The sequence below is a fragment of the Lissotriton vulgaris genome, chromosome 7, assembly GCF_964263255.1.
Source record: "Lissotriton vulgaris chromosome 7, aLisVul1.2, whole genome shotgun sequence".
Lineage (NCBI taxonomy): Eukaryota > Metazoa > Chordata > Amphibia > Caudata > Salamandridae > Lissotriton > Lissotriton vulgaris.
In genome coordinates this window covers 1740586440-1740612127 of record NC_141695.1, presented here as the reverse complement: position 1 = coordinate 1740612127, position 25688 = coordinate 1740586440, and the positions used below count along the sequence as shown (strand labels likewise).

Genomic DNA, 25688 nt, shown 5'->3' with positions numbered 1-25688 from the left:
CAAACAGAGAGGTAACGAAGAAAAACTAAACTCTTCAAGCAAACTATTGATTTGTCTGACGAGACCTACTGGAGCTCTGAAATGCATTGTGACATCACTCACCTTATATCCTCTTTATGCAACTATCACCCTATATCAATGCTGCCTTACAGGGGTCAATTATTGGACAAAATCATGCTACAGCATCCAAAACCTTTTCTATCAAGCATTACTTTCTATATCCCCTTCGAGCATGTTTCCAAGGAGGTCACATTACAAACTGAGCAGTGCTGGCACAACTGGGTGGCCTTCGCTTCTTGATGGGTGAAGGTGGTGTTGGGACCTTGGTTTTATTGACCCTATCTGCCGCCTTCAGTACTATTGATCAGGCCATCCTACTATAAGGTTTGATAGAAGCTGGCTTGGAGGAGTGGTCCAGGCGGAGTTAATGTAATTTATTGAGAACAGACTTCAGTCAGGCAAAGCCCTCCATTTACCAACAATCCTTAAAAAATGGCTTTCTTGTACCGCTCTTGGCCGCCATAAGTGTGGCAGGGTATGCTCAGACGTGAGTTCCTTGCTCACTTTGCCACTGGATTCAAGCAAGCCGGGCTGAAGACGGTTGGAATGCCAGAAACCGGTCCTCGGAAGCTTGTTTCCGGTCCAGGGAAGACATGGCTTTGCAGTTCGGGCTGGACTGTTCCCATGAGGCACAGGGTCAGACTGATTTGCATATAGCCATGTCTGAACTGGGGTGGTAGAGTGGGCTAAAGAACGGTGATGGATTAAACCCAGATCTTTTGACTGGGTGCGAGTGTTTGATTGATTCAGATGCTCCGTCTATCACCACCCCCTTTTGTACCGTTTCATGTAACACAGCGCTCAATTTTGTACGCTCTCTCTAACAAATGGATTCACAGAGTGGACAGAAATGCTCCATGTACTAAGATCTAAATGCTTATTTATGCAGGTGTGTTCTTGACGCCATTTCGAAGGGTCAGTCTCTTGCGATGCTTACTGATCTGATTGGTGTGCTGGACCTCAGGGACACATGACGGCAACATTACCCATTGACTCCTGGGTACACCTTTTATTCGGCACTCCATTCCACCCACACACGTATTGACTATGTGTTTGCTACGGCGGCTGGTTGTCACTGGATTGCGGGGATGGACATACTGCCTCGCACTCTATTCGATCACTCCCCCCCCTTATTTTACGCCTAGTGATCCCACATTCAGCGGGATGGGAGCATTGTTGGTCCTTCCCAGGCTCGGCCCTCCTTGATGAGGTCTTTCGTTCTGAGGTCCAGGAAGCCATTACAGAGTATTTTGCCCTAAACACAGGATCGGTGATGCACTACTCCACCCTCTGGGATGCCTTTAAGGCGTTCATACGGGGAGTCATTATCTCCAATTAGACTGGGGTGCTGCTGTCGATCCGTGGCAGCCTGGAAGGGGTGGAGGCTGAACTGGCCCTTCTGGACGAATCTTCCCCCGACCCGATGGTACAGGCCAAACGCAATGCACTATTACTAGATTTTAATGACAATGCGGACAGGGAGTCAAATCTACTTGGCAAATATTGCTTGGCGAGGCGATGCGGCGAGAGCGAGCATCCCGGCAAAACTTTGGCCTGTTTGGTGAGCCCCCCTAAAGGGTCTGGACATATCATGTCTATTGTGCCGGGGGACAGGACTGCTGCCACATCTGACTCAGACATTATGGCAGAATTAGTGGCCTATTACTGCTCGCTCTACTTCACCATGTTGCCTGCGGGTTTCTCACAACACCTTTCATTTCTTGAGGAGGTAGCTATGGTCTGGCTGACCAAGGGCCAGGCGGACTTTCTGGCACACCCCTTCACGGTTGATGAAATTGCGCTGGCTATTGACGAACTCTCAGGCTCCAAGGCCCACAGCCTCAATGGCATCACCAGAGTGTTTTATAAAGCTTATAAGGAGTGTTTAGCGCCCCAGCTCCTGGAGGTGTTTGCTGAGGCGTTGGAGTCGGGCTTACTCCCTCTTACCATGCGCAAGGCGGCCATCTCCCTGATACTTAAACCACACAAGGATCCCACGCATTGCTCGTCCTATCGCCTGATATACCTCATAAACTTTGACAACAAGATTCTGGCCAAGACACTCTCCTCGAGATTGTCGTAATTGATGGACCAAATTCTCTCCCGGGTACAATCAGGGTTTACACCTCACCGATCTACCGCCCTCAACCTCCGTACATTTTTTTCTGTCGTTAATCGTATCAAGCCCACCACACCAGTTGCGATCGTGCTGCTAGACGTGGAAAGATAAGGAACTCATACAAAAGGAAGATCCTAAAGGCCAAGCTACACTTTTTCAAAACCCAGCTGAATCAAGCCATTAACCGCCCCAAAAAACGATTCGAAATCGTCAAACAACAAACGCGCAACACGCCTAAACCTATGGAACCTAACAACTCGGATACACCAAATTGCAATGGGCTTGCCAAATTCTTCCTAGAAAAGACAAAATCCATTGAACTTGACATACAATCTAGGAAGGCACTCCCACAACCGATCGATCATGATACTAAGTTTTACTCTCAGATCAAGGTCCATTTCAGTACTCCGGCGAAAACCGCAAAGAACAATGCCTCTTGGCACACCTTCTCGCCCATCCCTGAACAAGAAATCTATAACACTCTACTAGCAATGAATCCCTCCAATCACTCCTCTGACCCCCTACCGCCGTCTGTATTAAAAATGATAAAAACCTCTATTCTACCCCTATGGTCAAAGATTATAAATGCCTCGCTGAGACAAGGCTCCATACCGGACTGTCTTAAAATCGGGCAGGTCACTCCCATACTAAAGAAACCCGACTCCCCCTCCTCTGATCTCAACAACTACCGACCAATACCAAACATACCTACTTTGGCAAAATGTGTACAAATACAACTTTGCAACCACATCATAAACTACAACCTCCTAGACAAACACCAATCCGGCTTCCGTCAAGGTCACAGCACGGAATCTACTCTCACCCACATAATGGATGACAGACTAAAAATGCTGGACCAGAAGGAATCATGCCTATTGATACTTCTTGACTTATCCTCCGCGTTCGATACAGTTAAGCATGACAACCTACTGTCCCTACTGGAACGAAGGATGGGTCTTACTGGCCCAGTGTTACAATGGTTCACCTCCTTCCTAAACAACAGAACTCAAAGAATCAAGACGAAACACTCACTCTCTCAACCATCCATGGTCACCATAGGGGTTCCACAGGGATCAGCACTTTCACCCATCCTTTTTAATCTACTTATTGAACTCTGCGAACATTCTTTATCACCTATATGCGGATGACACCCAACTGTATATGAAAATCTCTTCACCAGAAGACTTCATCTCCCTCAACACTATCCTGCAGAGTACTCAAAGCTGGCTCACGGACAGCCACCTCGTGCTTAACACCAAAAAAACGGAATTCCTCTTCATCCCACCACCCAATCACACACCCAAGATAGACGTATGGTTGAATCAGCTAACTTCCTTTGACTGTGCCCCCTCATCATTGACTCTGCGAAATTCCTGGGAGTCACCATAGACAAACACCTGAACATGCAGGCTCAAATCTCTAAAGCTACCATGGGAGCCAATCACCAGTTGAGTTTACTAAGGAAACTTAAACCCTTCCTCCCACAGACCGACCTAAAAATGGCGGTACAAGCTCTACTGTTATCAAGACTGGACTATGGAAGCACCACTCTCTGCGGTCTCCTCAGATACAAGCTGGCACCGCTGAAATAGCCACATTTCCCCTACCTTGAAAGCTCTGAACTGGCTGCCCTACGTGGCAAGAATACACCTAAAGATCGCTTGCATGACCCATAAAGCCCTGCACAGCAATACACCCAGTTACTTAGCACTAAAGCTAGAACAATCGGGAGGATGCAGACAATTACGAAGTGAGAGCTCACTACTACTGAAACCACAGTCCTTCCATAAAATGAGTACCGGGCGCAGAGCTTTTTCAGGGTTCGCACCAAACATTTGGAACTCCCTTCCTCCAGCTGTACGTGGAATCCTTTCCTTTACCTCCTTCAAAAAAGAAGTATGTATGTATGTATGTAGGTGTACTTATAGAGCGCAGACCTGTCCCCCAAAGGGCATCCTGGCGCTTAGATTCAGACAGCCATGCTTTCACTGCTCAGACATTTCTAGGGAAGAGATGCATTTTTAGCGCCTTCCTAAACGAGAGGTATTCCCTATGGCTTCTCAGCGAGAGTGGCAGGGAGTTCCAAAGTTTGGCCGCTGCTACACTAAACGAGCGGCCACCCATCCTAAAGTGAGAATGCTTCCAATGAACAAATTCACATCCCAAGGCATCATACCTTACGCTGACTTCTAGTGACCATGCTATCCATTTATTACTGTCTACCTCATTTGTAATGAACTGCAAATACCAAATGTATGTATACTTCCTCATCCTGCTAAGTTTGAATAGCTGTGTAATGTGATGTGCTCCGATCCCCTCGTGGATCTCTCACCACGGACTACTAGGCACCTATGCTATTCATATATATTATTATCTACTTTTTTGTGTTGCATTGCAAATACCAATTGTACCTTTACCACCTCAACCTCCTAAAGCTGAACAACTGTGTAACATGAATGGCTCTGATCCCCTTGTGGATCATTCTTTGTTAACTACTAGTCACCTAAGCTATTTGTTTACTATAACCTACCTCCTTTGTATTATGGCGAGCACCAAATGTATGTACACCACTTCAACCATCTAATGTTCAATTATGTTATATTGTAAAGCGCTCTGATACCCTCGTGGGTCATGTTCGCGCTATATAAAACTTTATAAATAAATAAAAGGCCTGTGACTCCCTCAAGTGGCCTTTCCTTCTGGCAACGCTTCGAAAACTTGGCCCCCCTTCCAACTTCATCGCTCTAATTGCTCTGCTGTACTCTTCCCCTGTTCCCCACCTGCGGGTTAATGGGTCTCTCTCCCCCTCCATTCCCATCACCCTTGGCACCCGACAGGGGTGCCCACTGTCCCCGCTCCTGTACATTATCGCAATGGACTCTTTGGTCTGACATCTCCAAAAAAAACACTTGTTTCACGGTTTACAATTCCCCGCAGGTCCGCTATTGATGTCCCTGTATGCAGCCGACGTCCTGCTTTTTGTGCAGGACCCGTAAAGCAATTTCCAACCACTGATCGACAAAATAGAACGTTTCTGTTCCGTTTCGGGTCTTAAAATTAATTGGGGAAAGTCGGTATGGTTTCCAATTACCGAAGCAGCAGCGGACGACGAGCCGGAATACCCTTTGCGAGTAGACCGGGAGACTACCAAATACCTGGGGATACAACTACACCGAGATAAGGCACAGGTCATACAGCTGAACTAAGGACCGGCTGTTGACCAGCTTTCCTCACAAATAGACAGGTGGATTCAATTGTCTCTTTGACAGGCCGTATTGCTCTTATTAAAATTAAAGTACTACCACGTTTTCTTTATTATTTCCGCACTACACCCATCCCGCTAACCAATACGTTTTTTGCCCATCTACACGGTCTCCTTATTTGTCTGGTGTGGGCTGGTCGTAGACCCGGCGTAGGTTGGGACACTTACCCTCCCATATGCACGGGGAGGATTCGCTGTTCCGGAGCCTCAATTATATTTTCTGGTAGCGCAGGCGCAATTTGCCCACCACTGGTTTCATCCTGACGCCAGAATACCTTACACGAAAACGGACAAAGAGCTAGCTGCCCCAACACCTTTGGCGTCCCTACTCCCAAGGGGAATCCCCCTTGATGCCCATGACATTCAGCCTTTGGCTACTACGTGTATTCGCCCACTCTTCCGCTTGCCAATAACCCCTACCTGCCATTGACAACTGACAGAGGAGTGCTGGGCACTTCTGCCAAACTGGGGCCAAACTGGGGCTTGACAGTTGACACCTTCGGTTCCTTGTTACAGGATGGTCGGGCACGTAAGCCGTCTGACTTAACACAACTTCCTGGGCTTACCGGTGTGGATACTCTTAATGTTGCTCGACTCCATGGGACACTTCGTGCCACATTCTCGACTTACCCTGCCCCTCATGACGACTTCCCCCCGCTCACCCTCCTTATAGCTGATATCACTGGATCGCATTTGGTCACAAAACTATACAAAGCATGCATGGCACTTCGAACGGGGTGGGGCGCTTCAACAGTGGGAATCTGATATTGGATGTCCTCTGACGGACAAAGAATGGGCCTACTGTTTGGAGCAAATACATAGGGTATCCCCTAACACAAGTTACTCCATTTTAAATGAATTCACAGAATTTATGTGACACCGGTTCAACTGGCCAAATTTGACCCCTCTAAGCCAACGAACTGCCCCAAGTGCAATGCCCTGGACGCTGACTTTGCTCACATGTTCGGGTCCTGCCCCCAGGTCCTCCCTTACTGGCAGGATATATTTGTGCCATTATCTCAAATAATAGACGCCCTTGGTTTCCTCTCCTGAATTGGGTCTGCTGGGGATGGTTCATCGACTCAATTTTATTGAAGCTTCACAGCGATTGCGCTCCTGCTTGCGAAATGCAAGATAGCCTATCTGTGGGGTGCTAATGCTCGACCAACTAGGGCGGCATGGCTCAAGAGCCGAGATTTACGCCTTGCTCCAGCCTCCATTCTCCAGGCCTCGTGACATTTGGTGCATATATCACACATTCCTACAACGGACACTTCGCACACCGGTTCTGCCTCGCCAACTCCTCCACCAGCCTGAGAGGGTGAGCGCTAGACTTCCGGTTGCATCCCATGCATCCCATAGGTTGCTATCTCCCTTGGGAGTGTCCCCCATGGCTACAGTCTGGTTATGAATGAATGATTGAATGAAATGTTATTTATAAAGCGCAATGGCTACCCGGAGGCCACCCAGCGCTGCGGACGGGTACAGGGGACAGAACAGTAGGAGAAGAATTTGGATCTAAAATAGCCACGTTTTTAAAAGTTTGCGGAATTAGAGGAAATTGGGCTCTTTCTGCAACTGAGGTGGAAGGGCATTCCAATCGATGACACCATTATGTGAGAAGGAGCGCCCCCGCACCTGACCCCCCCCTTATTCTGGGTTGAAGAGCAAGAAAAGAGGCAGATGACTGAAGGTCTCTCTTCGGTTGATAGAGAGTGATCAGAGATTGAAGAATGGGTGGGTCATTCTTCCAGAAGGCTTTATGGACCAAACACATAGCCTTGAACTGAATCCTTTCCCTGATCGGTAGCCAGTGCAGGCACATTGCTGACGAGGAATCTGAAGGAGTCTGCGGGCGGCACAGTTCTGAATGATTTGAAGCTTATTGATGGTATACTGTGGAACTCCCAGATATAAGGCATTCCCATAATCCAAGTGGGAGAGGATCATAGCTTGGACTCCGATCTTTCTAGCGTGGAAAGGGAGAAGAGGAGGAACCTTACGAAGCATCCTTAGTAGGTCAAAGCAGGTTGCTGAGAGCTTCGCTGCTTGATGACTAAACGTAAGGGAATGGTCAAGCCAGATACCAAGGCTTTTAATCTAGTCTTTAGGGGCCGGGCCTAGGCAATCTGGCCAAAAAGAAGCCGGATTGAAGGAAGGGGAGTTGCCCAGGAGCATAAGCTCCGTCTTGTCCCCATTAAGTTTAATGCAAGAGAGTTCCATCCATTTGGCGACCTCCTCTAGGCATCAGCCTAGGATGCTAGATGACCCCTTGGGGTGGTTGAGCGCCACCACGAGCTGAGAGTCATCTGCATAGGTGATAATTTTTATGCCAAATGGATGGACGATCTCTGCCAAGGGTCTCATGTATACATTAAACAGAGTGGGGCTCAGGGCAGTGCCCTGGGGAACCCCACAGCTGAGAGGGAACTGGTTGGAAATGGCATCTCCCTCAAAGACCTTAAAGGAACGTTCACTGATAAAACACTGCAGCCACTCTATTGCCGAGCCGGACACTCCCAAATTCTTGAGTCTGAGGAGCAGAGTAGTATGCTTAACAGTGTCGAATGCGGCACTGAGACCAAGAAGGATAATAGCCGCAGTGCTCCCTTGGTCTAAAATCCTTCTTGATTCCTCTGTTGCAGCAAGGAGAGCAGTCTCAGTGCCAAGCTGAGGATGAAACCCAGTCTGGGAAGGGTGCAGTAGATTATTAGATTCCAAAAAGGCTACAAGAGTATTATTTACGTGTCTCTCTAGAATCTTACTCACCCAAGGCAAGAGGGAGATGGGACGGTAGTTAGCCAGATTAGCCTGATCAAGATTAGGTTTTTTCAAAAGGGCTTTAACCATCGCACATTTCCAGGCCAACGGCACTACACCCGAAGAGACAGGAATTCACCAGGTCAAGAATTGCAGGGTGAATAGTATCTGCGACCAAGGTAAGGGCTTGGGGGTTAGTAGGGTTTATGGGAGGGCCCTTTTGCCATAATTAAGTCCAGAGAGGCTGGATCCATGAGAGGAAATTGTGATAGTGGGGTTTGAGTTCCTGTAATTGGCTCAGAGGGGGCAGTTAAAGAATTGGTGGGCTGGGACGACGGAAACGCCAGATAGGTATTTTGAATTTTCTTGTGAAAAAACTCCGCCAGATTGTTACAGTGAGTAAAAGTGCGATCCAGCAGAGGAGGTTTCCGAGGTAAATTAATGAGGGTTTCAGCAATTTAAAACATTTCTTTAGGAGATTTTCTGTTCGTAGAAAGCAACTTGGATAGCTTTAATTTCAGATTTGTAGAGTCTGATAGATTCCCTGTATTCTATTTTGCTGAGATCTGAATAATTCAATCTCCATCGCCTTTCAAGCCTTCTGCAGCGTTGTTCAAGTTCCCTCAGTTTGTGGGTAAACCACGGCGCATTTTTCGGCCTCTTAGTTATATGGGAGAGTTTCTTAGGAAGTACTATGTCCAAGGAACCTTGGATCCAAGAATTACATTTCTCGTTAGCATTGGCCAGATTAAAGGTTAACTCACAGGTTGGTCTATCAGTTTCCAGAACCGAATTCCACCGATCAATTGGAAGATTTGACCAATTCCGCTCTCGGACCGAAATTATATTGGGGGAGCAAACGGGTCCGGGAATTTCCCAGGTTAACGGGATCAAGAAGTGATCAGTCCAGGGGAGGGGGGTGGGAAGTCCAACAGTAAGTTCGCTACAATTACAAAAGACTGGATCCAGTAGGTGACCTTTGCAAAGAGTGGGTTTCAACACTTTCTCCGTGAGCTGGAGTGCTGGAAGATTCTCAATCAGTTCTTTAGCCATATTGTCAGAGGAATTGTCTAAGTGTACATTAAGGTCACCCAGTATAGTGAAGTTGGCTGGTCCCAAGGCTACATCGGCAACTATGGTGGGGAGTGCATGAAGGAATTGTCTAGTGCTACCTGGGGGCGGTAAACTAGGAGGCCGGAGAAGGTGCTGGTCGAAGAGACCTCTAATGAGAAAGCCAGGCTTTCACAGTCTAGCAAGGGGTCTGCAATGATGCAACAGTTAAATGTATTTTTAAAGATGATGGCTATACCCCCTCCTCTACCAATCTTACGATCAATCCGATTTATAGAATAGTCAGGAGGAAGGGTTTGTGCAAGAATGGGATCAAACTCGTTGTGGAGCCATATCTCGGTTAAAAAGAGGGCGTCTGATTATAAGTCTTCCAATAACATTGCAAGTTCCGGGTTTAGAGAAAGATCTACAGTTAAGGGAAAACATCTTTAGCGTGGGCGGGATATCAGAGCATTCTGGAACTTTGGTAGAGGGTGAGAGAGCAAAGTCGCAGTGGGGGCATTGCACATGTCCATTCAGCGCATTCATGGAATGCCGGCAGGCTTCGATGGCGACTGTATGAAGCGCATGGAGAAGGTGGGGGCTATAGGAGATGGATCCGACCAAAGAACAGGCAGGGGTTGTGGCCCCTGGTCCCGGCCAGGCGCGGAAGGGGGCAGATGGGCTTGCCTTTGGCGCACCCGCTGAGCGCGTCTGGCAGGGTATCCGGTTATATGGTGGGGGAGCGCGAGTGCTGGAGCTCTAACCTCCCTCAAACCGGAAGTTACCTTTCCTCCCTCCACACAAATGGGACGACACCGGCGTGGACCGGGGAGGGGCAACCAAGAGGAGAACAGCAGTCAACACCCCGCAAGTAAGTGCAAAATAGTTTTATAAAATAGACACATAACCCAATTTCTAAAAGGATTAAAAGATAACATTTAAAACCAGCGCAAGGTCTAATAAAGAAATGGGTCTGAATTAGCCAGTAAGAACAGAGAAACAAAGCTTCTGCCTTGCCTGCCCGGGTCTGGCAGGGCATCCGGTTATGGGGGGGGGGGGGGCATTTTGCATCATTTATGCGTCACCGTCGCCATCACTGGTATTTAATCATAGTTTTGTGCAGCTTACGGAGCAAAACCCACCTTACTTGATTTGATTCGATCTATTTTTTTTCTTCTTTTGAATAATGTGTGTGTTTGCAGTTTGTTTTGGGGTTTTCTTTTCTGATGTGATCACCCTATATTCAACTCGCTTTCTGAACCGGATTCATTTTACACCACATTCTGAAATGTATGATGTTGTTACACGGCCGGATCTTTGAGTACGTTATTTGTATTTTTTTTTTTACTGTATTGTCATTCTTTTATTTTGAATTTAAAATTGGATAAGAAAGAGAAAAAATTAATGCCGGTGATATTCAGCCAAGCCGGCGATATCCAGGCTATGCCGGCAATATTCAGGCCATGCTGGCGATACCCAGATGCCGGAGAGGCTCAAGATATTCAGGTGGTGTCTGGAAGTCAAGCAGAGGAAAATGGGTACTCAGCTGACAAAAATAAGCCAGGTTCTCTAGCCTGGCTTTGGTGGTGGATGACAATGTTTTGAAGTTAAATTCCATTAAAATGGAATTTCTTCTAGACACCAAGGGTTTAGATAACTATAACAAGGTAGTCTGGACCCAGAATATGGGCTGTGCACCAGGTCCTGCTAAGGGGTGACCGGTCATTAAGAAGACAAGTTTCTAAAGTTGCTAGTTCTGCTTTCTGCGAATGAAAACAGTTGCTTCTTTTTATAGCTTCTAAATGGCTATCTTTACTGCAAGTGACGTGAATACGGACTGGGGCATATGACGACAAAGCTTTCAGTGACAAAACATTGGAAATGTCAGACCCTTCCTTCAAGCAGGGAACAAACCTTACTGAAAATCAGGAAGCTATAAAAACAATTGCTTTTCAGGAAATACTGCTCCTATGATTCATGCTTTCTCAAGGATTAATTTGTAAAAAAATAAAAAATAAATAATAAGTGCAGGGGCCCAAAGTTTTGTTCAAAATCTTGCTGTCAGGGGGCCGAATCCCGCATCTGTGTAGTCTTGATGCCACCTCAGGCCTATTTAATCCACCACCAGACACCCCCTGACCCTTTATCTCACTTCTGCAGGTTCTTCTTATTCCAGCTTTCTCTCTTTTCACTGTTTTCCTGTCTTCTTCATTCCTTTCTTCCTTTTGTGTTTTTTAGGTCTCGCCTGAAACATGCGCTGCCCTGGCGAGACATTTAGTGAGTGGGCATTGAAAAATCCGACCACATGCTTTGTGTGGCCTCGAGCGTGCGGTTATGCAAACAGGTACGAGCAGAGGCGCCATCTGGTTTACCGCTCTCGTCATGGGCACGTGCGCATGCACGCACCACTCGCGTGCTTGTTTTTTTCACTTTCACTGCCGCGTCACTTTCAGCCGAGGAAACAGATATTGTCAGTTTCATCCTTATGTAGCCATTTGTCTGGTGCCTCCTCCCAGTCCCGTCATCCTGTTCCTCCACTTTTATAACCTGTAGTCTTCACCCTTGGAATTGATAGTTTGCTCCATCTATCGGACCTGTCAGTGTGCAACCCCCGAACTGACAAGTGCGTCCTGCTTTGGAGCCATCAGTCATTCTTATTTGTTTTGGGTGTTAAGTTGGTTCCGCAGAACTGCTATCATAACCTTCTGGAGCTGTCACTCACTGCTTAATTTCACCCTTTACCCCCTTGATCTGTCATTTAGTTTTTCTCTCCATCTGTTACTGTGTTTCGCCCCCCCCCCCCCCTCCGGCATGAACGTGAGCCACTCCCAACCACCCTGAGTTGTTATCCAGTGCGTCCCATCAGGCCTGCACGCCTGTCCGTCTCCCCAATGCCCAGTAGACAGTTTGCGCTACCTCCGATCCCGAATTTTGACTGTGCGCTTCCTCGGCTTCTCACTGTGCGCCCATTAATTCTCAGAACTGCCTTTTGCGCCCCACTTTCAGCACAGACAATTTCCTTACACCTCCGAGCTGTCGGTCTGATTACTTTCCCCCGTAAAGTATTTACTGTGAACCCTCTATCACCGGAACGGCAACTCTGCATATTAGGGATTTGCACCAGAGTAGTTACTTTGGTGCTGAAAATAGGGAAAATAATAATCCAGAATTTATTAAATTAAGGGTCAAGGGCTGACAGCAGAAAGAGAGCAGAGTCTGACGGTCATCATATACATTTATTTTCTAAATACCTTGGGCATAAAAAATTGTCAAAGAGGACAAATGTGACGCTTAGTCTTCTCTAGCTTACTTGATAACAGGTTGCATTTTAAAATACTTTTCGGGGTTAAGGCACCTCCAGCAGAGATCTTTGTTTACCCCACATGTTGAATGAATGAATGAAGTGGGATTTATGCATGCGCAACTTAGCCCGGTGGGCGTCAAGGCGCCCATGCTGTAATAACTGTAAGGTAACTCTGGCGGCTATGCATTGCTGGAGCGATCTATGTGCAGTATAGTTATCGAATTCTGACTCCTTGAAACACAGCACCCGTGTTAATGTACATGCTGCCCAGCATAGTGTGTAACAGAGGTTACAGATTTTTATTTTATTTTGCTAGCTTAGTGGTTATTGCTTGTTTTTTCAGAGATCATTTTTTGTATCGCATTGTATTAAATATTGTAGCCATAGCATCTATATGTAGGTATTAATCATCTGAACCAGTACAATAGCCATAGATAAACAATCATTCAACCTTTCAAAGCCCAAATAGATCCATCTCTATTGTGACATATTAAAACAACTTTTAGCTAATTTTCTTAACAATAAGCAATCTTGGTATCTTCAACTCTTTTCGGTGATCCATCAGTCAGGTTCCTTGTCTTCCAGATATCGCCCCAAGGGATTTCCAAATGCCTTGTGGGCGAGATGTCTCCTTCAACAATGTACTATAGATGCAGAGCGCGTTTTGCATGAGGCGGTCTTTCTGCCACTCATTCCTTTAGGGGGGCTACTCCTCTTTCCCATGACATGTCCACCCTACACTTCCCCATTAGCGTGCAATACCTACAAATGTTCTACTACTTTTCCAGACTAATTTCACATATCCACGGAGAGCTATTAGTAGCTCGGTCTTCAATGATAGCTTTGTAATCTCGTTCACTATCTGAAACAGCTAATTACAAAACTTCATACTCATCGGACGTCCCTATGCGAAGTGGAAAAAAACCTGCCCGCTGAGGCCGATCATCTTCAGCAGTCAGCATTTTCTCTTCCACTGTATTTGAACATATTAAGCAGCATGAAGTACAGTGTGACACGCCAGTGCTGGTCTCATTATGGCGCTTTTTTGCCACACCATCCATTATCCATGTTGCCTCTGGCCCGCCCTCCCATCCACCAGCAATAAAGAACAAGCATTGGCATAGCCAATAGGTCTCACCTTTGGGACCTTAGAAGTGTTTAGTTACCCAGCACAATATCCTTGGTGCAACAACATCAAGTGTTGCATGGCCAAAAACTTATAAGGTCACAACGGCGAGACCTATTGGCCATGCCAATGCTTGTTCTCTCTTTCGCTCTGGATCAAAGTCTGTTGAAGAAAAATACCGGTCCACAAAATTGAGTGTCAGTAAAAGCATCTGCAACCACCAGCTCAAACCGAGCACTGCTCCTTTCTTATATATTTTTTTAATTCTTTTTTTAGTACTTGTTGGTTCTGTCAGTATTTATAGCGACAAGATGCGTTGCAGGCTGAACACATTAATAACATACCCGTGCTCTGATGACATGAAGCAAGGCAGCAACCGGTGGGCACATAGACCAGAGCACCCTGGACACCCTCACACCACAGGAATCTTCAGATCCTGCCTGCGGTGGACATGTTTGACTGTCAGACAAACAGCAGTGCCAGGGCCTAAGGTTAATGGCAGACTGAGCACTGTACATATGGCAGTAACATAATCTACCCTTCCATGAAACCAGAAACCATGATCATGTCGCTAGCCGAGGGCCAGATGCAAAATGCACTCCTAAAATGTGCAGCAGGATAGCTACTTGCCCATCGGTAAGAAGATGGTGGTAGACATACACAAATGCATCTCTCTGCTTCACTCAATGCTCAGGGCACCACCGCAGACCTCATGCGCAACACCACCACGCTTCCACACACAGCCGTTTATAAACTCAAAGTAGAAGGAATGGACAACCCGCTCACTGGACCCTCTGAAAGTGGTTCATGGCCTCATCTGGGGTATGTGGCGCCTTACAGATGCTTCCGTACAGTAAAATAATAAGACATGTAACACATTTAAATATTTTATTTAAAAAGTAAGTCACAAATGGCTTATAAACATACACAGTGTGTGATGGAGCCCTCAGACCATCACATTCATAGGAACACTAGACCATATCAGACTCCCTGACGTTAGTGCCTTGATGCGGGTAACCGTGGAGCAATGATGTCCACTTCTGAATGTCACAGTGCGCAGTTCTGACAGTGGCTCTGTCCAGCTACCAGTCACTGGTACCCTGACTGCACCATGCAAGTCCTCCATTTATTCTCACACTAGCCACATAGATTTCCAAATCCCTACACTGGTTGTGTCCAGTCCCTTCTCATGCTAGTTACATTAATTTCTACTATCCCATACTGGCTGTGCCCAGTCCCTTCTCGTGCTAGCACATGAATTTCTACTAGCCCACATGGGCAGTGTCTAGTCCCTTCTCATGCTAGCCACATATATTTGTACTAGCCTGCACTGGCTGTGTCCAGTCCCTTCTCCTGCTAGCCACATATATTTCTACTACCCCACATGGGCAGTGTCCAGTCCCTTCTCCTGCTAGCCACATGAATTTCTACTAGCCCAAACTGGCTGTGTCCAGTCCCTTCTCATGCTAGCACATGAATTTCTACTAGCCCACATGGGCAGGGTCCAGCCCCTTCTCCTGCTAGCCACATGAATTTCTACTAGCCCACATGGCCAGTGTCCAGACCCTTCTCCTGCTAGCCACATATATTTCTTCTAGCCCACATGGACAGTGTCCAGTCCCTTCTCCTGCTAGCCACATGAATTTCTACTAGCCCACATGGGCAGTGTCCAGTCCCCGCTGTCACCATAAGGGCTGTGTCCATTCCGGTTGTTCGTTTCCCAATGACCTGTATCCATTTTCCTGTCACATCATAATAGACGTGCCCTTACTCCCTGCTATTCTGGCACTATCTGTTTCACCATCCCTGCACTATTTTCAAAACATCCCTTTTAATTCTCCCACTTGTATTCCCTCGCACCGATTATACGGAAGCATGTCCCTCATTACAAAAAAACACGGTTCCAGAAGAAAAGTAACAATATATTTCCAACACGGACAACACAAATAAATACCAACATTACAGAACATTTACTTATCAACAAAGTCCTCAGGTGAGGCGCATAATGTAGCACACAATGGCTCACGTCAGGCGGACTGATCCACCTTCCAAGGAAATGTACCTCTAACCCTACGGGAATGTGTCTAAACTACTGACAGGCTGTTTCACAATGCTAAAAAGGAACACTAACCCCCCTCCAACCCAGGGGGTTTATAAAAAAATCCTTCATTTCTCTATTGTTTTTTCCGGAGTCTTATTTGTGGTCAGAAAAACTTGCTAGCGTCGCTAAAATCAAGTGTAAGAGGAGCCCAGAATCCCCATCCTTCTGCTCGTTCTTCTTGGAGACGAATCCTCCACTGCTGAGATGCTCTGCTTGCTTAGTGCAAAGTCAAACTCCACACCAGAATCCTTACCATGGAGGAGAGTTCTTCATCTTCTAGATTAGAAGAACGATCTTCTCTTGGAAATGAATCCTTCATTTTTGTAGCGGAGTTTGTGGTGGCTGGAAATATATCCTACCTGTGGGTTATCCTCTAAACCTGAATCTCTTTAAAGCTGCTTCTTATTCTGTATTAAAAGTACTTGGATTCATTGCAATGGATCCTTGATGTGGAAGACTCCTTTGCCCCCAGTGGCATTGTTTTTTATGTTAAATACAGAGTAAAGCAACTCTTCTCTCTTGCAAACTAAGTAGCACATTAAAATGAGAAACCATGACTTAAAATAACTGTCTAATCAGCTTGGAAAGACACCCTTCTTGTGTAGCATCCAATAAGATGTCTTTTGTCCAGCAGTAGAGAGAAGAGAAGCAAGAAGACAGCACCAGAAGAAAAAAAGAAAAGTTCACTGTCCTGCCAGAAGGCATGGAACGCATAGAACAAAAAGTGCATTAGTGCTGAAAAACTAGTCAAGTCTTTCTCCCGATGCCAGATCAAAGCACGGTGTAATCAGCTGCCAAGCTCGTGGGATCAATTCCTGCCACACGTGCGTACAACTCTGGGACCACAAGATCGGGCACCTGTAGTACCATGCGATCATTGGCATGCTTCTTCCCTGCCTCAAGGCGCTTGCGGAGGTCTGGGAGTGAGGGCCGAGAGGACTCTTTCCAGGGCCAGCAGGACTTCATGATGTGGTACCTACGAGAGGACCAAACAGAAGGCTTGAGATGCGATACAAGGAGGTCAGACTTAGCAGAGACTGTCAATCATACAATTTGCATATACAAACCAGGAGCTTGTTTCCCTCCAATGTGGCTGTTCAGATCTTTATCATAACATGTTCATTTATTAATACAAATTCCCTGTTTTTTTGTGTAAACTCAATGCATTTCAGGTCACTTCATACTTCTTTAGGATTCATTAAACAATATGATTTGTGTAAAATACTGAAAACAATATTCAGATGAAATTCAGTTCACTTTAAGACACAGTATGTGAAGTTTAGTATCCTAGTTCTCTTCGTAAACCAAGCTCAAAACGTCATTTCTTTTTTGGTTGGCATTTTCCCCCAAAACTGTACATTTTGGAATCTGGTTGTATGATCACTCCTGAAAAGGAATGAATCAGCCCAAAATGAACAGAGCTTACACTATATGAAAACAAATTACATTTATAAAAGAATATCGGTAAATATATATTCCTAACAGCACACTAGATTCGCTTGAATGAAGACAGAATGCAATGAAGAATGGAAGAGACCATTAATATGAATTTTCACGCACACACTGGTTTAGGAGCAAAGCCAGCTTCTGTTTACTATGTGTGTATATTACCATTGGTGAGAACGACTACTGCGGGGGGCACAGCAAACTGATATAGGTTGATCACAAAGCTGACAGTGTCTTGTAACACTACTGATTATATAATGAAACATACAGAATGGCCCCAAAGAAATGGATACCCCAGCAAGGTTCCAAGCATGATTGACAATTGACCCCCAAAGACATGCGCTCAAGGCTTTCTTAATTCCCCTGCAAGGGGAGGGCGAAGCGTGTTAATGACAGACAAGCAGGTGCATCCCTGTGGGTGGAAGGAGGACTACACTTACAGGGAGGGCTGGCAGGTGGAGGGTCTGGGCATGATGTTCCCTCTCTGTAGGTGCTGCAAGATGTCAGACGGTGGAATCTCAGGGTACGGTGGAGCCCCTATAAAACAAAGAGATAGAAAGGCAGTTCGACTCCTGCTGCAGATATTTTTTCTGTATTCTTTAGTGGACGAAGTTTGAATCTTGGCAAAGTGGACTCATTACACTCATCATCATGACCTATACCTCACAACAATCTTACACAAGGCACTACTACACGCTATCCAAAGACCACTTTCTATCTGCAGTCCTCAAAACCGTGGGTTTTTCATGCAAGATCAAATCACTCAATTGGAGGGTTTCTGTTTCCCAAAATTCGGACACCATCTTTGTCAGTGAGAACAGTCAAATCTCTACAGTTAAAGCCACTTTTTTTAGCTATATTTTAGAATGCCCTCAAGCAAACAGACATGGTTCTAAAGTCATGATCTAAAGTTTGATTACCTGACGCTGAATAGCAAGCTGCAGATCAACTAGTAGAACAACTAGGTGTATTTAATACGTCTCATCATTCACTCCCAGTGAGGGCTGTGGACTTAGGGGCTTATTACGATGTAGGTCAGAGTTGCCTTTGACCGACACCATCTCGGACTCGAGACCGACCATCCTGAGGTCGGCGGTTCTGATTGCCTGATTACATTGTGACCGAACACTGTTCGGTCCGATTCTTACGGTTCTCTATGCGAGCTTGTGTCACTGCCGTAAACCGACCGTAATACAGGCTCCTATAGAGAAATGGGTGTGTGTGTAAAACCCTGCACCCTGTGGCAGGCACCCCGTGGTGCCTGCGACACAGTGCAGTGTTTTACAGGGGGTACCCTAGGTGCCCCCTCGACCACGGGCCGTAGAGGCAAGGGGGCCCTGCTTGGGGACCCCAAAGTCACTTTCCGCCTGCCTTTCAGTGTCGGAAAGGCCAGCACAGAAAGGCTGTGGGAAACCGACATTGTAATCCCGATGGCGGAAACGCCGTCCACAGGGGATTACTGTGCAGTTCCGACTGGCTGGAAGATGCTCAGAGCCGGTTGGAACCGAGTCAGAATGACCCGCCAGTTTACATTCTGACCGCCAACATTGTAATCGGTCGGTCAGTTGAAAAGCTTCCAACCGCATTCGGAGGCTTTCAGACTGACATCGTAATCAGCCCCATAGTCTATTGTGGACTGTATTGTACCACAGTATATGGATTCTTTCTGCAAGTGCTCAAACTTTAATGTATACACTCAATTCTTGCACAGTCCATTTACTAGCCAAACTCTACTCAGTGACAAACCAGAAAACGTGTTTTCTAAAAACCCACTTATGCTTTACATGTTGCCTAATTTCTGTGCAAATCAGGGGAATTCTTTTTATTTTAATTTGCCTTATGAGGGACAAAGCATTCTGTGCAGTAGAACCGACACCCTAGAGTAGAATTATCCATTCTAAAACAATTGGCTTCTTTTTCTGTGATTTTGGAGAAGCAGACAGCAAATGTCTGATGACCTTTTTCATTTGGTTGCATTTAAAATTGTACTAAAGCACTGAATATTTTACGTATCTCACCACTACACTGTTCTGTGTGTCATTTGGAAAATTACGTGTATTAAAAATATCAATCTGCATTATATAATTAAAGTCTCACTTTACTGGTACCTCTGGTAGAACTATTTTCCTGAGCTATTCAGTATTCATTGATTCAGGATTAATTTATTTGTTTATATTTAAAGCTCTTTCTTTAGACGTTAAGTCAAACCAAGAAGAGATTGACAAAGTATGGCCTACATTATCTCTCTTAGGGATCACCTATGTCTCTTCTTGAATTGGACACCGGTTCCTTTGGGGTATTAGGTTGCCCGGAACATCAGCACAGCCCGTGCAGGTAAGAGCAGTTGGGCGGGATTGGGAGGGGGTGAAATTTGACAGATGACCAAGAGGGAAAATTAAGCAAATAATAAATTTTCACTCGCCGTCGTCTGTCAAATTCCCAACAACCGGCAAAGAACACTCCGGGATCCTTGGGATTTATTGCCATTACTGGGCTAATGCCACCCTGCCTCTGAGCTCCATGCCGATTGCGTGAAACTTTGAAACATATCCTCCATTTTAGATTTTCCCTAAGATCGCGTCGCCATTTTCCTTACCTAAAGTGATCATCTCGTACAGTAAGATGCCGAAGGACCAGCTGCCAGGAAGGAGCAAAAGAAACACAAGAGTTAGCTACCCAAGCAGGCAAAGGAGCACAGAGTCAAAACAAAGTGCATATACCAAATGTTCAATTACATGAAAAAAAAACATTATCGGCGATCCAAGTTTAACCTTAAATTTATCGTTCAGTTCCAGCTTAAAAAATAAAATTCATGTAATAAAGACTCAACAATATACGTATGAGGAAGTTAATAAGTGTTTTTGATGACTAAAATACCTTAAGGAGACATTTGAAAAGGAATTTAAGATCTTTAATAAGGTCGTATTATATATATATATATATGAAAAAAGCAGTCCCTCTTGTGAAAGAAAGGCAGGAACCTCAGCGGGGTAAGGCAAAACAATTTATTCCCAATTTGATGGCGTATGCATTTCGGCCGGTGTGGCCTCTTCAGCGCCTGCGGTGGTAAAAACGGGAGTCCTACCGCTCTGCAGTTTAAAGTGCACCACTCCGCACCGGATAGGTGAGAATGACAGCTCCGCCCCTCAGCCAAAGTATCACAGGTGTAAGTGTTAAGGGTCCGAGGCAATCAAAGGACTCCAATGCCCAGGATGCAACAGTGGCTCCTAGGTAAGTAATGCTGGGGGACGGTATGTGGAATCGCTGTGGGAGTGGAGCTCTGCAAAGCGTTACCCGCAAAAGGAAACAGACAGTCTTGCCTCGGGTCCCCAGGACCTCCAAAACCTTTAGTCCAAGCACAAGTATATATATATATAACGTAATTATAGACATTATTCATAACTTGCAACACATGAATAACCAATTAAAAAAGTAATGCAATTTTCAAAAATCTTGAGATTGTTTATAGAAACAATTTGGATTTAGGGGTTTGTTAATTTAAATGCAACAGAATAAACTAAGTTTTTAAAAGTTTGCACTACTCATCAAAAGTAAAAACTATACATTTTGGGCCTAGAAATGAACTTTCTGCAAATAAACGAGATGAAGGATCTCTTAAAGTTGGAAATTTCTTAACTCACTCTTTCCTTTTCCTTTTCCTCTTCCACATTCGTGTGAGCATGTAAAAAAAGAATTCTCTATACAAAAATCAACCTCTCACTCGCGGTAATCAGATGGTTAATGCACTGGTGGTGAAATCTGTGTAAACTTCAGGTACACAGGTACACAGGTAGAAAGGTGTCCATCTTTCTCCTGCATTTTCAATTTGGTTAATAAGAGAATGACCACTAATCTAATTGACACATATGGGATCCAAGGTCTCAATATCTACCTGGCAGTGAAACAACACGTCTCACATTTACAGTGCCCCTTCCTGCACAAAAGCAATCCTCTTTACAGCGCAGGTACCCTTGCACCATGGTGCAAGGGTGTCCACATTGGCGCGAGGCAGCCAAAAGGGCACGGGGAAAAACCAGGAATTTGCCGTATTGACTTAAATACTGCGCATTCCTGCCCTTTCCCGGTCACTCAGTGCGGAATGGTGACTTGCTGCCCTGTGCTGCGCTGTGGGACTCGGCCATAAATGTGGCCCAAAGTCTTAACATGAACACGCTGGGGGTGTTTTAAGAATGGTGTAAGTCACCCAACATACTCCACCATGCGGTCTTTCTAAATTGTAAATCCCTTCGCTCAGTACTTCCCCCACCGCCTTTCCTGCCTCTACTACTTCCATGCACCTTCCTTAAGCTCATCAGAAGCACAGGTCAATATTGTGCTACACCACCCAAACTCATGAGCCTAGCCCGTGGGCTTAAAACAGAGCCTGCAGTTGTAACCGGCTGTATCAAAATGAGAGCCATGTGGACCCATCCACTGAAACCCAGCTGCGTCTCAAGGCGCTTGGGTGACAGTGTGAGCTAGAATGCAACGCTCATACCCAAATAAACAAAAAAGTAAACCTTACACGTCGCTCTTCACACCACACGGCCGCCTGAGGATGCGTTCTGGAGCCATCCACTTGGCGGGTAGTTGGCGCCGGGTGGCCACATTTCCATAGGTGCGCGTCTCATAGGCTGCGCCCAGGCCGCACAGCTTTGCGGTGAAGTTGCGCTGGATGAGAACGTTGCGGGCTGCTATGTCGCCATGTATGAGTTTGTTTTGCTGTAGGAAGTCCTGTGGAGTGATGAAGGAAACTGTGAACACACCCGTTACCAGTAAATATGAAACATGTTCTACCCATCACTAAGGGCACCAGTGGTAGGAAACAGCCCATTGGGGTAACTCAGAGAAAGCAAAAGCACAATGATGCAAGACAGCAATACACCAGGCTCCTCCCTCAATGTCTGTGGCACCAAGACCAGCAGTCTGAAGGGCTGAGATCCACAACAAGCTACAGATTTCACAGTCACACGCAGAGAATTTCAACACATCCTTTAAGCAGCACATATTTGTGAGAAAAAGTCGACAGAACGCGTCGGATCAGCGTGGCACCTAAATCAGGTATGGGGCAATGGATTGAATGTTCCATACTTAGTAACCGTGGATGACAGTTTTGGGTGAACCACTTAGGACTACGAATACCACTTGGACCCCTTTCGGAAATATAAAAAAATTTGCCTTAGCTACGCTCCTCATGACTGAAATGACAGAGATTTTTATTGAGTGTATACTTGGAGATCTTGACTACCAAATACATTTTAAGATTTTTTGCCTTCGCCGTGACAAAGACAAAGCACGTTCCGTGGCTCCTGAGAATACATTTGTAATATTTATACAGGCTTATCTTATAAAGCCTTGAAAAAGTCGCTCCTGCAACAAAACACGTGTCAGCTGTGGAGTTTCAACAACATCGTGTCAACTTGTTCTCACAAATATTTGCTACTTAAATTCTTGCTATTTGGATTTGAACATGTTATGTTGTATATGGGACATTAATTGCTACTACAACAGGACCAGAGAGGCCGACACGGATCCCTGTATCCCACTACTAGAACTTTATTCAGAAGTATTTTCTACAACGCTCTACAGGATAGCCCCCTCCACCGATCATTACCCTCCACCAGGTCAGTCTATGGCCCTGAGGACTTCGCACCTCTATCTTTATATCGAGGTTGTGATCTGCTCCCTCCATTCCCCTACCTATCATTTCTGATCCGGGACCTGTAAAGCTGCATCCTCTGCTTACCCACCCTTTCCGTCAGGTTGTTTGTTCCTCTAAGAATCTTGGACGGGGACAGCTACCTTTAGTCCTCCTATTGCCTGTAGCCCTCTAGGATCTAGGGCCTACCTGTGAGTGTCTTGCATTGTGGTTCCTGTGGATCTTTTGACCCTTCTGATGCTTACTTTCATGGACCCCTGGACTATATTGGCGCATTGTTTTTGCATAATTAGCGGCTTGTGATACCACATATCCGGTGGTTGCTTTGATTGCATACAGATGGCCCCTCAGATACCGGCTACGATTTTCTCGCTCTGAAGAAGGAACTATGTATATGTTTGTTTTTGTACCGAAACGTGCGTAGGCGTTTTTACAGTTTAGTCTTGTTTTGTATTGTTGTTTATTGTATGTTTGCATATGCTGTTTTTGTCATGTGTTTATTATTGTTAATTTTTCCCATGTCACTGTCAGAGATGTAATGTTGTGTATGTTGCCTTGTACTTCTACCATGGGCCTCTGTTTTTGTACTGTTTACATTGCCACAAGAAAAAGCAAACAATTTTTAACGTGTTTTTATGTGACCACCTTATTTAATTTTTGAAACTAATAAAATGTGAACTGATATTATGTTGTAATTTTTCATAATCTGCGGGACAATTAACTATATAGTGTGGATGAGTTACCCACTACAGTATAATCCTATGGAGGAAGACTTTGTTCTTTAACCTGTGTTTCGCCCTGCTCTCTTCCTCCCTATTGAGATTTCAGGGTCCCTCTTATGTTTAAAGTATATGGGACATTAAAACATAAAGCCGACATGAATTGATCAGAAAAGAAAGGATTTTTGGTGCTGTGCTCTGTTGCCTATTGTAAGGGATGCCCCAGTCTCCTGCCCTTCCCCTTGCTTCATTCCCTTGCACAGCTCCTCTACTCAGGGAATCTTCAAGGTCTTAGAGACTAGCTCCCCCCAGATATCTCCTGGGAGGGGACGTTTTCTTGTATACATGAAAGCTGAGGCCTGGCAGTGTTTTAAATGAAATTATAGAAGTGCAGGTACTTACATTTAGAGTAGCTGATTGTGATCAAAAAGTGTTGGTACACTCCCGTTAAATGAATTGCAGGAGCGCTGAGAAGTGCAGGTACTCTCCCTTGCAAATTAAAGAAGTGCAGGTACTCAGTACCGGACAGTACCTGCCCTTTTAAAGCACTGGGCCTAAGGACATGGACAAAGGAGACAGGGGAGATGACCCCGATTGACCTTTGCCGTCTGGTGGTCCCGGACATTATCAGAATAATGCAGAACCCGGGGGAGGAAACGACCCGACAAGTACTTGGTCAGATGTGTGAGGGAATCCTACTGTGCTTACTGACTGACAGTCGCCTTGGGGAGAAGACACACACAGCCAGGCTGCAGGGACACTCCAGTAATTCATTCAGGGGGAGGCTGTTCGTTAGGGTGCCACCTGCTGGTTCTAAGCCAGCATGACTGGAATTTTAATGTTCCAGCTGATATAAAAATCTGCAAAATCATCTAAAGTCAGTATTTTTCTCCCTTATCAATACATACTTTAAAATGGGTTAGAAGACAACACTTTAAAATGTGTTCTACAGCTGCCTTAAGGACTCTGGACTGATAAAATAAACAAAGGCTGAAAGGGCATGTTAAAAACGGACAGAGATGATCTCATAAAAACGTCTACCTAAGAATCATGTCTGGACCTGTGCAGAATCTTAAAACGTGTACTGATGGCTGAAATATTTCTGGGAAAGGTGGCAAACCTACTATTCATCTACAGCAGAGGCTCTCAACCTGTGTCCGGGATCCGCGAGGCTTACGCAAGGGGTTCACAACTACTTAGAAAATTAAATAAGATTAACAGATTAATGAAGTGTATATAAATAAAGAAGCAAAGTGTAAAACTAAACATTCGTTAAATATGAAGGAATTTCAAATTGAATGCTAAATTTAAGTTATCAGCCTCGGATTGATTCATGGGAGCAGTGCAAGTGTATCTAAAAGTATATAGTATGGATGAGCAGCCTCAATTTATTTATGTTTGAGAATTAAATAAAATATTAGTCATTTGTGTGTTTGATAAATGTTTTCTTCTGTATTTTTTTGTGTATTGTTTTGTGGTTCAATTAATTGAAAATGCTTAGGCTGGGATCCCCAGCTTCCAATATTGACTCAGTGGGGTTCCCCAGATTCCAAAAAGGATTTATTTGGGATCCCCAGGTTCTAATAATGATTAAGTGGAGGTCTGCAGAAGTCAAAAGGTTAAGAACCACTGATTTATAGGACTCATTGCCTACCTCGTACTGCTAACCAGAAGCCTGAAGGGTGCCAGGGGAGTACAAGACCTTCCTTAGACTGACTGGATGGGAACTACTGCACCTTTTCAGCTGGAAAGGTCAGAGGTCAGCAGCTACCCCATCCAGTATATACTTTAGGGAATTCTTTGTTGCAAATCCAACCCTCATCCTGTCACAGATGAACCAGAAAATGTATTCTTCATCACAAATGACCCAGTGCTTAATTTTAGCAGGTGGTTTCCGGTGCTCGGCACCGGCACTTAATTGCGAACACCAGCACTTACGATCGCTGTGGTGCCATTTGCGTAATTTAAAGAGAAGCACAACAAGTTGTTAATTAATTCAATATACATTAAAAACTACTAATACCTGCCACCCAAGCCTTTATTACAGCTTTGGGGGCCTTGAACAATCTGAAATGTCAC

General features: G+C 45.3%; 1 protein-coding gene across 3 annotated transcripts in view; it reads right to left on the bottom strand.

The window, feature by feature from the left end:
• Positions 1-14558: 14558 nt before the first annotated feature.
• STYK1 (STY kinase 1) overlaps positions 14559-25688 on the bottom strand; it is an 83501-nt gene continuing 72371 nt past the window's right edge. For all 3 annotated transcript variants that reach the window (XM_086933003.1, XM_086933005.1, XM_086933004.1), the window contains exons 7-10: positions 21757-21965; positions 19828-19868; positions 17672-17768; positions 14559-16761 (exon numbers count right to left, since the gene is read on the bottom strand). In XM_086933003.1, the coding sequence (XP_086789129.1) occupies positions 16557-16761; positions 17672-17768; positions 19828-19868; positions 21757-21965 (552 nt within the window). In that variant the 3' untranslated portion in view covers positions 14559-16556. The remainder of the gene's footprint in view (positions 16762-17671; positions 17769-19827; positions 19869-21756; positions 21966-25688) is intronic.